Here is a 16,675-nt window from a genome sequence, read left to right on the forward strand (position 1 = left end):
TCTTAAGGTTTGTGTTCAAGAAGAATACATCTAAATAACAAAAAACAAGTGAGACATATCTGCAAGATCATTATAGTTAACTAAAACTAACAAAATAACGAAAACTAGAAAACATCTTAAATTGGCTGAAATTACAACTTTACAAAAAAAATTAAACTATAACTCATGTCAATATTTCATACATTTTGGATGGATATGAAATCTTACTCAAATTTTTGAGATGTGCCAGTTTTAGCTGCAATCAAATCTTTTAAAAAGGCATTATGTTTTCTTGAATTTTTAGGGCAATCATGATTCGCGACATGAGACAAAATAATCGTCTGGAATCTTGTATATATCCTAATATTGTGTATCGTGATATGAGATAAGTGTTGTCTTTTCCTGGATTGAATCACTCATGCCCTAGTTTATACATTCATAAATGTTCAAAAATAGCCAATCTACAAGCTGTGTTGTGAGCTTGTAGATCGGCTATTTCCGTTTTTGGGGGGGAAATTCTTCATCACAATATGATATTATCGTCACAATATCATAGGGATTTGGTCAGACATATTGAGATATTTGATTTTGTCCAATGTACATATCACCCAGCCCTAATAGTGTTTGAATCTCACCCCTTACAAATACCCAGTATTTCAAAATAACTAAAACTAATAAAAAACTAAAATAAAACTAAGAATAAACATATTCTCCGCCTCCCGACCTGGTGGAGATAATGAAACCTATAAAAAAAACCTTGGTTGGAAGGGGAGGATAACTGTTGCATTATCTCACCTAATATTAACACCTTCTATAGGAGCAAAGGGGTGAGGAAAAAAAAAGGAGCGAGCGAGATTGATGGTGCTAATTGCCTCTCTACCCTCCCCCCCGCCATGCTTAGAAAAGACTACACTTCCTACCAGTCTTGAGCAGAGGTATGGCATGCTCCATGGTGGCAAGCGTAAACTGGGCTAGACTAAGCTGCCGGAGCTGCAGCTCCAGGGCATCTTCCGCACCCAGGTCGGGCAGCTCCAGGTGGGCTCCTCCGTCTGGAGCGGGCGACTGGAGGGGCCGCCTGGCGTCCTGGGCCGCCGCACCGCTGCCTCCGTGAGAGCTACCGCTGGAGAGAAGATCACACAGACCACAAACATTAAAGTTGGTGAAGAGCAAAACGTGGAAGAAAACACTGGAGCAGCTCGGACAATAAGCCTCTTTCTACTGTGTAAGCACACACACACACACACACACACACACACACACACACACACACAAGTAGATGCGCGCACACACCAGTGGTGGAAAGTAACTAATTACATTTACTCAAGTATTGTACTTAAGCACAATTTTGAGGTATTTTTTACTTTACTGGAGTTTTTCCAATTTTCAGTATTTTGACTTCTACTCCACTACATCTCAGAGGCAAATGTTGTACTTTTACTCCACTACAATTATTTGAAAACTACAATTTTTTTGTAGATTTTGACTATTATTACAAAACATACATTACCCACTTCAAATGCCCTATATACATTTTGACCATTTGAAAATAGCCGATCTACAAGCTCACAATGCTTCGCAATGCGACGCATTGTGAGCTTGTAGATCTGCTATTTTCTAAAGATTTGTACACATTTTCTACATTTGAAAACTTGTGAAATGGGACATTCTGCATAATGAGTACTTTTACTTTTGTAATTCAAGTATATTTTGATACCAATACTTTTGCACTTCTACTCAAGTACATTTTGATTACCGGACTTTTACTTGTAACAGAGTATTTCTGCATTGCAGTTTTGATACTTTTACTTTAGTAAAACATTTGAGTACTTTTTCCACCACTGGCGCACACACACACATACACAGACCTGTTGGAGGGTGCATCTCCATCTTGGCCGTCGCCGCTGGCTCTCTGTCCGGTGCGTCCCACCACAGAGGGCCTGGGAGAGCACTCTGCCCCTGGGGAGGAGGCCAGGGAACGCTGGGCTCCCTGCCCCTCCTGGGAGTACGACAGAGACGAGTTCTGAGACACTGGGTCTACACAAGAACCAAATGAAAAAAGACAAATATATAAAAAGGCATTGAAAATATATTTTGCACATCATTTGCAATAGGAGAACCAGGAGAATAAAGCAGAACCAAGATGAACCACTTGAACCCCAGCATCCATATTCTGGGGGGGAACATAAGCCACCAAGAGCAGGATCTACAAGCTGAGCTTGTAGATTGACTATTTTTGGCAAAGAGATTTGGTGTAGACCGAAGAAATCGCAGTTGCAACTCAGGTCTGTTTCAATAAGACTAGATAGAGAGTTTAAGTGGTTAAATAGGGCAGTGAATTAAAACTTTCACACATTATGAGGAATTAATCGGTAAAGAGAGCACATCACAATATGCCTGATAATGTAAATGTGTTATGCAGTATGCCTGATAATCTGTAGAGAGCAGATCACAATATGCCTGATAATTTATTATGCGTTATGCAGTATGCACAGAGGGTAAAATCAGTACTAGGCAGCATCATTTATAAAATTAAGATCTGGTGTGTTTAAGTGTCCTTAAAATCCAAACTATAATGATGTGATGGGTTTCACACAGGAGAATGCGTTTAATGCCCACTAACGGGACATAGAAATCATTATTTTGGGTTTAACACATAAGCCACATGCATAGAAAATACTCTTGTGTCCCTTCATGAAAAATAATCCTTCAATTGGGACACCTACGAATTGGGTTCTGAATTTTTTTGTGGGAAAGACCCTGACAGAGTTATAGATTAGTGCTAAATTAGTGCTCAAATACTATAGGCTATAAATAGGCTATTTTTGTCGAGCGACACTTTGTTAGTGACGCATAAATCAGACTTCAGGAAGGAGCCACCTTGCTTGGAGGAGCGGAAGCTGGGGTCCTGATGAAAGCGTAGTCTGCTCCTTAGACACACACAGAGCTGCCGCAGGCAGGCGAGAGCCTGCAGCCGGAGGCAGCGCTTCTCACCTTCACCTGAACTCAGCCGCAGGAGGGACAGGAGGTTCTGAAATCAGAGGAATGAACAGTGGTGGTAAAAGTACTCACGTTCTTTGCTTGAGTAAAAGTATCAACACTGCAATGTAGAAATACTCTGTTACAAGTAAAAGTCCGGAATTAAAAATTTACTTGGGCTTGTTGATGCAAATTATATCACTAGGTCAAACAATCCCCTATAATGTTGCTTTTAGCCAGATACTGACCAGTCTTAACCCATTTAGACCTGAGGCCGATTCTAAAAACAAGTTTTCTGAAAAATGTTCTAATATGTATTCAAAGATTACAAAAAATTACAAATGTATGTTGCTATATACTGTACATAGCAACAAGAACCCCAAAAGGGGTTCCCGTCTTGAAAGGTATAGTTACAAATAGGGGTTCCCGTCTTGAAAGGTATAGTTACAAATAGGGGTTCCCGCCCCAAAATAGGTTAAAGGGCTTGAACTCTGGATAAGGTTAGAAGAAAAGAAACACCTTGGCACCTCCTAGGATTTTACAGTAGGGAAATATGGAAAATACCTGTTATGTATATGTTTTTATTTGTATTGCTATCTGTTTGTGGATGAATAAGATGAATATACAGTATGCGAGTAGTGAAATATGCGATATTTGAGGGGGGGATTTGGCTCTGTAAGGAAAAAAAGAGCAAGAGATCTGGTAAAGCTACATGCTTACAAATGACAAAGTACATATTGATATCGGTTTGGCCATTATTACATTTTTTTTACGACATCGGTATCTGCAATTATGCAGCTGATGTGTTCCACTTTAACCACCTGCCGTCCCTAACTTTCAAAGTTTTTATAAAAATAGCAGATCAACAAGCCCAGAGCTTGTTGATCGCCTATTTTTTGGTGGTCTATAGGACCAATCTGGCAATAGAACAAAAGGAGCGTCCAAGCTGAAAGAGAAAGCCAGCGTGATTGTGTTGAACAGAGGACCTGAAACTCAGACAGTGATGGAACAGTCGTAATTAGGTTCACTAAATAAAAGGGCACCTGGAATTTAATTATTGGAGCAGCAATTTGTTCCAAGTTCAAACTCCCTGCCCTCTGTCACTAATGATGCCATGCCTCTAAATCCAAGCCTCTGGTTTTTCTAAATACGTATTGACTAAGGATAAGGGGTGCAAAGGAGGCTACTTATGAAGCCACAGGAGGAACACACACCTCCCCAAACACAATATAATCCTGTTGAATAATTAAAATTCTAATGATTACAGAGAGCACTGCACAACACTTTGGAAAAAGGAGCAAATGAAATTTCTACAGTGATTGTGAAAGATACCGTAGTTACTATTCTGATAACCTTGATGTAAGGCCATGATGCTACTGGAGCTCTACGAGAAGTTGTGGGCAAGGACTGTTAAAATTGAGTGAAGAAATATATTGTCGCAGAAACCTTGCATCTCTATTTTTCATCTCATATTTTTTCATAAATGAATGGGCCTACATTATACTTTGTCTTAATGTCACTCAACAGTAGCCAAACAACAAGGTCACAATGTGTCGCATTGCAATGAGTTGTGAGCTTGTCGGCTAGTTTCACTATTTTTGAAAGCATTTAAAAGTATTTAAACATTTTTTAGTATCCTAGAGTCTATTTACAATTAAGGCATTTAGCAGACGCTCTTATTCAGAGCGACTTACAAATGCAAGATCAGAAAAAGTGGAGTCTCCTCTGTGTATCCTCTCCGAGTATCCTTGAGTCTTGTACCATTAGGAAATGGTCATTTGTAGTTGAAGAAGCCAATGAAATCAATTATGTATAAAGGCAGGCTAGTCAAAAGAAAAGATCATTATTGTAATAAAATAATTAGTTTGTCTCCATTAGTCTACTCCAGTGGTTTTCAAACTTTTTGTGCCCATGGCAAATCAAAACCTCAAGACACACCTATAATTAAGAGTTCATGTTATCACTTAACATGTCTTTTTTGTTACTAATGCCTAGGCCTGTCTCCGACTAAGGATTTGTATAGTCGAATCTGATTGGCGACTAATTGCCAATAGTCGACTGGCAGTCGACTAATGCAAAAAAATAATAATAATAATCTTTGCATGATTCGACTGAGATTGGCAGTCGAATCAGTCTGATTCGACTGCCAATCTCTCAGTCAAATCATGCAAAAAATATGTTATGCAATAGAGGAACATTCCATTTGGGCTGTAGGGGTGCTTAGTGTCTGATTTAACATATACTATTGGTTTCTCCCATTAAATCATGATGTATATCATATTTTTGGCAAACTATTAGTTAATTAATATAACAAACTACTAGGCCAATCTCTCAGTCGATTAAAAACCTTCTTTTTTTTTATAATTCGACTAAGAGATTGGCAGTCGACTCAGACACCCCTCGACTAATTAGTCGACTATTCGACTACTAGAGGTCAGGCCTAATGCCAAATAAAAGGTTTAAGCACTCAAGCCCTATTTCATACTTTAACATGCCCAAAATAGCAATGCCAGATTGAAGCTGCTGTATATAGGGTTAAACTGGTGAAACTGATTTTGATGCTATATTAACTCATTTTGCTGGGGACCCCCTGGAACATCCTCAAGGACCCATAGGGGTCCCCGGACGCGACTTTGAGAACCAGTAGTGTAATTAGATTTAATACCTGCACAATACCAGGCCTCTGCAGAAAGATCTCCGCTGGGAAGTCCTGCATGATGACGTCACGCAGAAGTTCACACGTTGTCTGGACTAAGTTGGGGTTATTGCTTCTCAAAGAGCTAGTTAAAAAGGAGCATAAAAGGAGGAAACGTGTTCATTGAGAGTTCGGACATTTGATATTAAGAAACTAAACAGTGCTGCGTGGAGTCACATCAAACGTATTAATTTAATTGACTATATCGGTGTCATGGAGTGCAGTGGAAAAATCAATGTGATGTCACCCACCTTTCATTGGATGAAAGTATGTGTCTGTCGGTGGTGGTCAAAGCCAGCCATGGAAACATAGAAAACTTCAGACATCTGACAGACTCAGAAACTAGAAGTGAAACACATGAACATAAGGAAATCAATGCTTAATGGGGTGCATTTGCATTTATTTCCTTTTTTATGCTGTACATAATATAAATACAATATCAAGCCAAACATTTAGATAATAAATATGCAACATAAGTTAAACTAACAAACAACAACTACTGAGTCTGAGGTTGTCTACTCAAAATACCTGCAATCCTCTGAGGTAGAACATCTGCATTGCTTTGCTTAGTCTTTTGGAAAAAGCCCATTTTGATAGAATGCTCTTCCGGAGGAGCAACTGGAGGAGCTAAAGCAAAGACAATTTATTTTTGGCAAAAGAATTGGCATGCTACTACAAAAACATTATTCACGTGGTTCGGTGCATGCAGGGACACATCACCCCACTTTACTGCATTATGAACAAGAAATAACCAACTAAAACCGGGAACGCATCTGTGTAAACCACTTTAACCATTGTTTAATACTTTGGACGAAAATAGCAGATATACAAGCTTATTAAGTGCCGCGCTATGAGCTTGTAGATCTGCAATTCTTTTGAAAAATCGTGAAAATTTGTGCAAATCATTGAATATATATACATTTTTTAAAGAAAACATTTTTAACTCAAATCTTTGCTTCGATTTGGGGGGTCCCTGGAACAACACATTTTGAAATGGGGGGTCCGCGGCCAAATACATATACTTTTGGGGGTCCTTGACATGAAAAAAAGTTTGGGAACCACTGATTATGCAATAATCACATACGTTTTTTTCAAAAAAAACTGTTTAGAAGGTTTGTAGAATCCCCCATAAGCAAAGATTTGAGTTAAAAATGTTTGCTTTAAAAAATATATATTCAAAGATTTGCAAAAGAAATTCATTATTTAAAAAAATAATTGCAGATCTACAAGCTCATAGCGCGGCACTCGGCGCGGCACTATGAGCTTGTATATCTGCTATTTTTGAATAGCCCAAAGAAATCTAAAAATGACACGGATGACTTCCAGGTCTTAGTGGGTTAAAACAATTTGACTGGATACAAAGACTTGACTTTAACTTGCAACACCTGTTGGAGCCGCAATATGCTGTCCATGGGAGTAGACCGTCGTATGCCTAGGGATTAGCTCCGGTAGCAAGAACAGCTGGTCCAGGATGCCGTCAATGACACCTCGCAGTCTGGGCTCCATGTTTGGAGACAGCTGGGTAAGGAACTCCACCGCACCAACATCTCTCAGCATCTGCGCTGCACCAGGATGCTTGGGATGTACGATAGCAGAGCGGTCATGGCAAATAGTCAAGAAACCAAACCCAACAGCACTGTGACATAGTCATTGCAGTATACTGTATGTCAAATAAAGTTTATGCAATGAATATAGCAGAGTAACTAGGGGTGTGCCGATACACTAATTTCACAAAACGATACGATACTGGGCTCACGACATCGATACGATATATGGCACTTTTTTATTATGAAAATATATGGGGGGAAAAAAAGCTTATGAAAATATATGAGGGGTAAAAAAGAGCAAATGCAAACAAATACTTCTGTTTTTGCATTATTATTATTAAAAAATATATATATATGAATATTATTATTATTATTATTTTTTCAAAACAATATTTTTTTACCCAAAACAATACATATCGCCACGAAAACGTATTGCGATATATCGGCACACCCCTATAAGTAACACTGCCTGTAAACCTGTTATGGGCTATAATAGTCAATATTATTTGCATGCTTTCTGCTGGTTAATGATTTTGCTTGACTATGTGACAGTCTTTTAAAAGTCCAGTCTATGACACTGTTCATCTTCATGAAACTTTTTCCTGGGCTACACTTTGAATATGAATTATAATATTAGTTCAAAGGGCATAGTTTAGCTTGTTTCAACCTACCTGTGATAAAGTATTGAGCAACTCGAGGGCCTCGTCCTGCATTGGCACCGTGGGGAAATTGAACCATTCCAGTAGGACCACAAACAGCCTCCTCTCTTGGACCAGATCAGATACAGAAACTAAGGAATGGTCCAGTTTACTTATGATGCTCTTCAATGCTCGAACTCTGATCTCCACCAAAGAATGACCTAATCATACAGGGAATACAGATTATTTTAGTTATTGAGTGCAGAGTTTACTTTTGTCAACATTAATGGTACATAAGAGATCGAGTGTGGGAGTTTACACTCAATCCCTAGAATAGCTGTGATATTACATAAATGTCATGTATTCCATATATGCACAGCCATAGATTTTTCCCATGCCCCCCACCCCCTACCGGGGACTCATCACAGTGGCATTAACTAGAGGTTACGAATGTAACCCCGGTTTTAGTAGGTTCGGAGTTTACTACTCACTATGGGATATCAGCGCCCTCAGGCGATGAGACAGAGCAACACACACGCTCCCGGTGCCAATACTGATTGGCTAAGGGTATGTCACGAGTCCGGAAGACCCGGGAGTATAAAGCTCCCTCGTGACGTAGGCTCTTCCTCTTAACATTCTCCTCTCTGCATGCCAAATGCGCACAGAAAGGGGTGTCTGGTGAGTAGTAAACTCCGAACCTACTAAAACCGGGGTTACATTCGTAACCTCTAGTTTTACCACGGTTCTCCGTTTACTACTCACTATGGGATTCATAAACCCCCCTTGAGGTAATGAGCCACACAACCCTGACAACCCCGCACGCCCCTCAGCTCCTAGGTCACGTCCCCCCCGGACGTGACCTAAGACCCCCAGGCCATAGGTCCATGACCTCACGGCCCCTGGGCGCCCCCCCGGGATAGATAACAAGAGTAGGCCCTGACAGACTCTAGAGTCTGCCCTATTTACTAACAGGCAGACACAGTCCGCCTCATAATAATGAGGAGCAGGGCCCTATCCCCAAGACACAGCCCTGCTGGTCCCAAGGAAACCTAAAGAGGAAGTCGGAAGATATGGAGAAAAGGCCCCAAGCCTACACCCTATCCTCCACTGACCTGGAGGCAGCAGCCACACCCAGGACAGCGTGCGCCATTGATGACGCCGCCACGTCCAGACTGTAAAAGGCCGCAAAAGTCGACGGTGACGACCAATTTGCAGCCGCACAAATCTCCTGGATCGAAGCTCCCTTGTAGAGAGCCCAGGACGTAGCCATGCCTCTAGTAGAGTGGGCCCTCAGACCCCCCGGGACAGGGACACCACTACTCACATAAGCCAGCTTAATGGCATCACGGATCCATCTAGAAAGCGTCGCTTTGGTGACCGCCTTCCTCTGAACCCCCACGCCAAAAGAGACAAAGAGTTGTGTCGATGAGCGACTGGCCGCCGTCCTCTGGCAATAGAGCTTCAAGCTCTCACCGGGCAGAGGCAATGTAACCGCCTGTCCTCCGCCGAAGCGAAGGGAGGCGGATGAAAAGCCACCAATTCAACCGGATCTGGGGCCACCACTCCGGTCTTTGTAACGAACGCCAGGTTTGGTTTAAGCAAAACCCTCCTGTCGTTGTTCAGAAAATTCATGCACTCCGGGCTCACCGAGAGCGCATGCAAGTCACTGACCCGTTTAGCCGTGGACAGGGCCACCAAAAGGACCGTTTTTAGACTAATGACCTTCAGGTCCATAGACTCAAAAGGCTCGAACGGGTGACGGCACAGTGCCTCCAGCACCACCGTCAACTCCCAGACTGGGAACAGTGGCCTGTTGACCGGTCTAGCCCTTCTGGCGCCGTTCATAAATCGGCGCACGAAGTTATGCTGACCCACCCTCTTGCCATCGTCGAAACCTAGGTGGCAAGCCGAAATGGCAGCCAAATACACTTTCACCGTCGAGAAGGATAAACCCTGATTTAGCCTTCCCTGCAGAAAGTAAGAATGCTACACATCGAGGCCTGGAAAGCCACCACCACTGGTGACTGTTCCAACCCCCATCTGACCTCGTAAGCATTCCTCGTGGACACGGCCCTTGCGCCCTGGATGGTAGCCATCACGTCAGGGGGAAGGCCACACGAGCTCAAATTCACCCTCTCACGGGCCAGACCCATAGGTCTAGGTCCTGAGGGCGTCCCCCCTCCCTGCCGCAGCAAGTCCCTGCCGACAAGGAGGGCCCAAGGCACGTCGTGAAGGAGAGGAGTTATCTCCTGACCTCTACGTGTCCCATGCTGGGGCCACCAGCAACATCAACAACCCTCGGAGCCTGACCCTCCCCCACATGGGGAGGATCAGCTCTATTGGTGGGAAAGCATAAAGCAGTTCGTTCAGGAGGCTCGGCACCTGGAACGCCTGAATGGACGCGAGACGTGAGTCGCATCACAGCACCATCTCGCACGCCAATCCGTCCAACACCAGGGAGGCCAAACCTTCCTGCTTGTTGACATAGCACATGGTCGCGGTGTTGTATGTTCTGATCGAGACAGAACAACCCGGAAACCGAGCACCGAACTGTTTGAGAGCGAGGAAAAACCCCGTGAGACTGGCGTCCGTGGCGATGACCTTCTGTGATATCACAGCGCCTATACTGACCCCCTGGGACAGAAAAGCCACCTGCGACCACGATCCGAGTGTCTCCACGACACCCTGGAAACACCACCACTTGCTGAAAGCCTGAGGTGAGTGGGATCCGAAGAGCCCGCTGCCACCTCTATACAGGTCTCATGTAGAACCTGCCCAAGCGGATTAGGTGAATGACTGAAGCCATGAGACTCACCGCCTGCATGCCTAGTTTGTAAGTGACTTGACGCCCCACGCGAAAAGACCTCACACAAGCTAAGACGCTGTCTAACCTGCCCTTGGACAGCCGCGTTCTGAGCGTGTTCGAGTCCAGCGAGATCCCCCAGAAGGTGGTCCGCTGAGATGGAACCAGAACGCTCTTCTGGACGTTGATTGTGAACATAGCGACGTCAGGTGGGAGAGGGCCACGGCCGTGTGCCGTGCCACCTCCTCCTCTGAGCCAGCAATTAACCAGTCGTCGAAGTTAAGTCGACAGACCGATCCCCTGTCGCCGCAGTGGAGCTATGGCCGCATTGGTACACTGCACGAGCACTCGCAGGCTCAATGACATACCAAAGGGAAAAAACGTGTACTCGTACACTCCCCTTTGTAGCCGAAGTGCAGGAATTCTCTGTGTGGAGGCCAGACTGGAACGTGGAGGCAAGCAACCTAGAGGTTGATGCCCGCCCATCAGTGCCCCTGATGTACCGTTCTGCAACAGCTTTTACGGTCGTCAACCAAGAAATGGATACTTGTTGAGGCCCTTCAGATTCAGAAAGGGCCGTACGCCCCCCCCCCTTTTTCTCACCAGAAAAAGCTTTGAACAGAAACCCAGTCGGTTCTGATTCGTAGATATTTCTCTGGTAACGCTCATGCTCAAGAGAGAGAGAGAGAACCTTCTCTCTTAGAGTCGTGGCTGCTTTTATCTTCCGCATGAGAGAGACACACTCGTCTGACATAGGAAGTAACACAAGGCATGTGGAAAACACACCAGTTCAACCACAATGTGTTGTTGTTGTTCAGGGGAGCCTGGCCAGTACAACCACAGTGTGTCACTGCCGTACTGAGCTTAACCAGTAAACACAGTGCAACGCTGATGTACTGGGATAAAAACAGATTCGGATTGCAACCCTCCCAAAAGCTGCTCACCGAGCGAGCGAGTCGGGAGGGGGCGCTGCTGATATCAGTCCCGTGGGCAACGTGCACATTTCCACGGGGACCGATGACGTCGCCACGCGGTCCAGCGGACTCGTACTGTGGCGTCCATTAGAGACCGTTAGTGTCTGCCATGCTGTGAAACAGGCCTGTCAGGCACAAAGGGCTCATAGAGGAGGCCATCGACGCCCAGGGACCCCCTGGGACCCCTAGCGTCGTGACCTCCTGACCGGGGCTGGATTACGTGCTTGTGTATTTTAAGACATTTTTAATGGAACAAAATAAAGCACAGAGACAGTGTAAAACAACATAAAAAGTTTAACATACTCTTATGAAAACCCTTTATGTGTGTCTCAAAGCACTCAATGAACCTGAGCCTCCATCGTGGTAGTGTAGACAAAGGGCTAACTAGCTTAGTTTGTAAGCTTAGCCTGGTCTAGTCTAGCCTAGCTACAGGTCGCTTTTAGCCTTTAGCTGCTACCTGTAGCTGTTTGGCTAACCAAGAACGAGGGAGAGCTATGCCCACCGCAGCGTTGTTTTAGGGGACTGGCTAAGCGCTGCACCAAAACAACACTGCTCTTTAACTGTGTCGATGTTAGTGAGGCTAGTCAGCCGCTAAGTGAAACAACATCAGCCTGACTCTATGGGCTCATAGAGGAGGCCTTCGACGCCCAGGGACCCCCTGGGACCCCTAGCGTCGTGACCTCCTGGCCGGGGCTGGATAATGTGCTTGTGTATTTTTGTACATTTTTAATGCAACAAAATAAAGCACAAAAACAGTGTAAAACAACATAAACAGTTTAACATACTCTTATGAAAACCCTTTATGTTTGTCTCAAGGCACCCAGTGAACCTGAGCCTCCATCGTGGTAGTGTAGACAAAGGGCTAACTAGCTTAGCCTGTAAGCTTAGCCTGGTCTAGTCTAGCCTAGCTACAGGTCGCCTTTAGCCTTTAGCTGCTACCTGTAGTTGTTTGGCTAACCAAGAACGAAGGAGAGCTATGGCCACCACGTGTTGTTTTAGGGGACTGTCTAAGCACTGCACCAAAACAACACTGCTCTTTAACTGTGTCGATGTTAGTGAGGCTAGTCAGCCACTAAGTGAAAACAACAGCAGCCTTGACTGGAGGCTATGCCAACCTAGCATGCTAGGGTACCATAGCTAGTAATAGTCACGGCTAACTCACCAAGAGTGAAGAGACGTTGACATCCGTTTCCATGGAAACAGGTGACGTCGACACCTAACCCACAGGGCCCGTGCAAGCGTGGGGGTCACGTGACTGAGTACGGAAGCATTCCACGCTGCTCCCTTGTGTTTACAAAGTCCGTCGCCATCTTGTCTAGGCTTCTTGGCCTGGCTAAAGGAAGCGACGGAGCCACCTCCACCGAAGGAAGCACTCTGTCGCCCTCCAGAGGCTGGCGTGACACGGTGCTTGGCAGGTTGTAAATATTGGGGTGACCTTCGACCCGCGCCGCCATCTTGCAAACCTTCCTTCCCACAGTGGGCCTCTGGCGCCCTCTGCCGGATGGATGGTAGAATTGGAAAAATTTTGGCGTGACCCATGTACACTGGCTTATAGAATTAGCAATGGGTTTATTACCTTTGTCTTGTTCATATCATGCACAGTATTCATCCCAGCAGCGTTTGGAAAGTCACCAAGGGACTTTCCAAGCGCTTTGGGCTTATAAGGGGTGGTTATCAACACGGGGACCACCTAGTGATCCCTATGCATCGATGCACCCCGACAGTTGTCGAAAACAGGTAGAGAAGTATCCCATTATTGTCTATCATGCTGTGAAGGCAGGCCTGATAGGCACAATGGGCTTATAGAGGAGGGCATCGACGCCCGGGGACCCCCAGGGACCCCTAGCGTCGTGACCTCCTGACCGGGGCTGGATAGTGTGCTTGTGTATTTTGGGAAATTTAATGGAACAGAATAAAACACAGAACAGTGGAAACAGCATAAACAGTTCAACATACTCTTATGAAAACCCTTTATGTGTCTCAAAGCACCCGATTGTAGCCTCGTTCTTCGTGGTACAGACGCCGGCTCTGAAGAGGCTAACGAGCTGGTGTTGTCCTAGCAAGCTAAGCTAGAACAGCGCTGCTAACAACCTGTTGCTTAGTGAGGCTAGCCATTCGTTGAAACCAGCCGCCACAGGTTCGAGGATCTCTTCCTCGGTGGCTGCGGGAGGTTCTCCCCGTCCGGGGCTCGTCGTGGACACCTCCTGGGTGTCCTGGTACGACGGGAGCTCCAGGAAATCTTCCCCGTCCTCCGCCATGTCGTCATCGTGAAGAGCCATCGACTCCTCGCTGGCAGGGGGGGAGGGAGGGCCGCTGCTAGCATGCTGCGATGGGGACAAGCCCCCATCGCAGCAGCAGCGGCGGGAGGTGGCGTCAGCGTCGTGGACGCTTGACGCTCTAGTCTTGGCATCGGCACCGGTGGGGGTCCCATGAGCCGGGGGGCCGCTCGTGCTGCCCGACTGGGGTCCCCGGTCCGGTGGCGGTGGAGGTCTCACCGTTATCTCGTCTAGTCCAGCCGACCAGGGTCCTAGCCCTGACAAGCCGAGCGTCAAGTTGAGAAACGGTTAACCTCGTGCAGTTAGGGCACGCATCTGTCTCACCCGGGTGGGTCCTGGCGCAGAACGCGTGATCGACCCCCAAGCAGTGGATGAAGACGCGGTGGGGGTCGTCTGCGGCGATGAGGGGGTCGCATTCCGCGACCCCGCAACTCCTCGGTGGTTCCATCTTGGTCCTCGGTCTGGGAAAACAACAGGCTAAAGCCTAGCCAATAGCGTAGCCTAGTAGCTGCTAGTATTAGCCTAGCCACTGAATGAATGAATGAGCTAGTAGCTGCTAACCGGTGTTAGCAGCTAACCGGCTTTTTCAGCTAACCGGCTTTTCCAGAACAGACCAAGAAATAAGGAAAACTGAGAGGATAGGTAAATAAATAAATACTTAATAAGTTCCGGGAGAAAACTTATTTGCAAGGATTTTCCCGTGGGGATATACTCCGTATTCCCGCGTTGGGTTAAGTTGAAAATTTCTTGCTTTGTTGTGTGTGAATTTCTGCGCATTCGCTTGCAGAGTGGAGAAAAGAGGAAGAGCCTACGTCACGAGGGAGCTTTATACTCCCGGGTCTTCCGGACTCGTGACATACCCTTAGCCAATCAGTATTGGCACCGGGAGCGTGTGTGTTGCTCTGTCTCATCGCCTGAGGGCGCTGATATCCCATAGTGAGTAGTAAACGGAGAACCGTGGTAAAACCCATTAAGACCTCAGGCCGATTCTTCTACAAATGCCTCCTAAATCAGTAGCTCTCACGCTTTCAAGATTTTTCAAAAATGTTCAAAAATAGCAGATGTACAAGCTCATGAGATTGTGCAAGCTGTGAGATTGTATATTTGCTATTTGAATAGCCAACGTGAAAATCAAAAATGATAAACGCTTTCCCCTGTTGTAAAGGGTTAAAATATCTCCACTTTTCCACGAGCACACAGAACACATTTCCTCCAGTGAGCACATACTGTACTGTATGTATGGGGCACACGAATAGACAGGGGATACAGGTCCAGTGTGTGGGCACCTAAACCTTGTGGGCACCTAAACCTTGTGGGCTTTAAATTGGCTGTTTCTTCCAATATGTAAAAAAAATAAAAAATGCTTGCTTTGGAAAATGGTCGGAAATAATATAAAGCATACATGATTTGAACATGCACATTATCAGATCTAGATTTACCCTACTTCTTGTTATCCCCAAAATGCATTTGTAGACATATTGGGCCTTAAATGTAATAAAACTAAATATTACATGTATGTGGCTCCTCGTTTGTACAGTCAATATAAAAGACAAAATAGAATTATTCTTTTTTTTTTTAAAGGTGCCCAGAAACACCAGGTGCCCACTGCGTTGCTGTTGATGCAGGGTAATTAATGACACCTGTCTATTGTATTGTGTGCCCCATTTGGATATAGTGTGAAACTCGTGGAAAAAGTGGAGATGTTTGACTAAATAAATACACGTTTTCTGCCAGAAGTGAACTTGTGTTCTGTGGTTCTATGGTTACTAGATGTGTATAAAGTAACAATATCAAGTTACATTTCTTACTTAAGTAAAAGTATCAATACTGTAATATAGAAATAGTCTGTTACAAGTAAAAGTCCGGAATTCACAATTTACTTGAGTAAAAGTACAAAAGCATTGGTATCAAAATGTACTTAAAGTACCAAAAGTAAAAGTACTCAAGTAGAATATCCCATTTCACAAGTTATAAAATGTATAATAGTCTTTTGAAAATATCAGATCTACAAGCACAACGTGTCGCAAAGCTTGTAGATCGTCTATTTTCAAATAGCCAAAGTATAAAACAGAACTTAAGTGGTTAATGCAGAGGATAATAATCTAACTCTATAACGTAACTATTAGCAACTAAAGCTTCTAATTGTAATGGAATAAAAGTACAATATTTGCCTCTGAGATGTATAGTGGAGTAGAAGTAAAAGTATTTAAAATAGGAAATACTCCAGTAAAAGGTAAGTACTTCAAAATTGTACTTAAGTACAGTACTTGAGTAAATATACTTAGTTACTTTCGACCACTGGCTGTGTATATGGAATACGTGAAATGTACTATATAATATCACAGGTATTCTAGGGCTAACACTAAGAGAGTTGTTTACACTCAGTCAGACTCAGGGCTTAGTCAGTGTGTAACTTTACTTTGCTAGAAAGTTAGCGCAGGTTTACCTATTTTCTTTACATGATGAGACAGCTCCATGTTGTCCAGGATATTATTACAAAGTTGTGTTAAAGTCAGAAGCTGGTGGTTTCAGGTGTCATTGTTGTCGCTGTCAGTGTGTCTGCTGCTACCATAGAGTTATAAGGCTGCTACCCGGGCTTGTTTTCAACAAACGCGCCAGGCTCAGGCTGCATCACACGACTTCCTGTTTGGGTGCGCTCGTGAAATAAAGTCGTGTGAAACGTTAACTGTGAATTGTGACCCTCCTCACTCAGTTGTAAAACTACACAAACTTTGTAATTGTATTTATTTTATTTTATTATATTTTTTTAGCAGAGACTAAAAATCC

General features: G+C 44.5%; 1 protein-coding gene across 1 annotated transcript in view; it reads right to left on the reverse strand.

Annotated features, from left to right (window-relative positions):
• The window catches only part of rttn (rotatin), a 76,198-nt gene extending 59,742 nt beyond the window's left edge, over window positions 1–16,456 (reverse strand). Inside the window, exons 1-9 of the mRNA XM_080417833.1 lie at window positions 16,335–16,456; window positions 7,869–8,056; window positions 7,036–7,225; window positions 6,179–6,277; window positions 5,902–5,992; window positions 5,621–5,735; window positions 2,857–3,007; window positions 1,845–2,013; window positions 900–1,099 (exon numbers count right to left, since the gene is read on the reverse strand). Coding sequence (XP_080273959.1) covers window positions 900–1,099; window positions 1,845–2,013; window positions 2,857–3,007; window positions 5,621–5,735; window positions 5,902–5,992; window positions 6,179–6,277; window positions 7,036–7,225; window positions 7,869–8,056; window positions 16,335–16,365 — 1,234 coding nt within the window. The 5' untranslated portion in view covers window positions 16,366–16,456. The remainder of the gene's footprint in view (window positions 1–899; window positions 1,100–1,844; window positions 2,014–2,856; window positions 3,008–5,620; window positions 5,736–5,901; window positions 5,993–6,178; window positions 6,278–7,035; window positions 7,226–7,868; window positions 8,057–16,334) is intronic.
• Between the last annotated feature and the right edge of the window lie 219 nt (window positions 16,457–16,675).

Source organism: Gymnoscopelus braueri (assembly GCF_963280865.1).
Source record: "Gymnoscopelus braueri genome assembly, chromosome: 21".
Lineage (NCBI taxonomy): Eukaryota > Metazoa > Chordata > Actinopteri > Myctophiformes > Myctophidae > Gymnoscopelus > Gymnoscopelus braueri.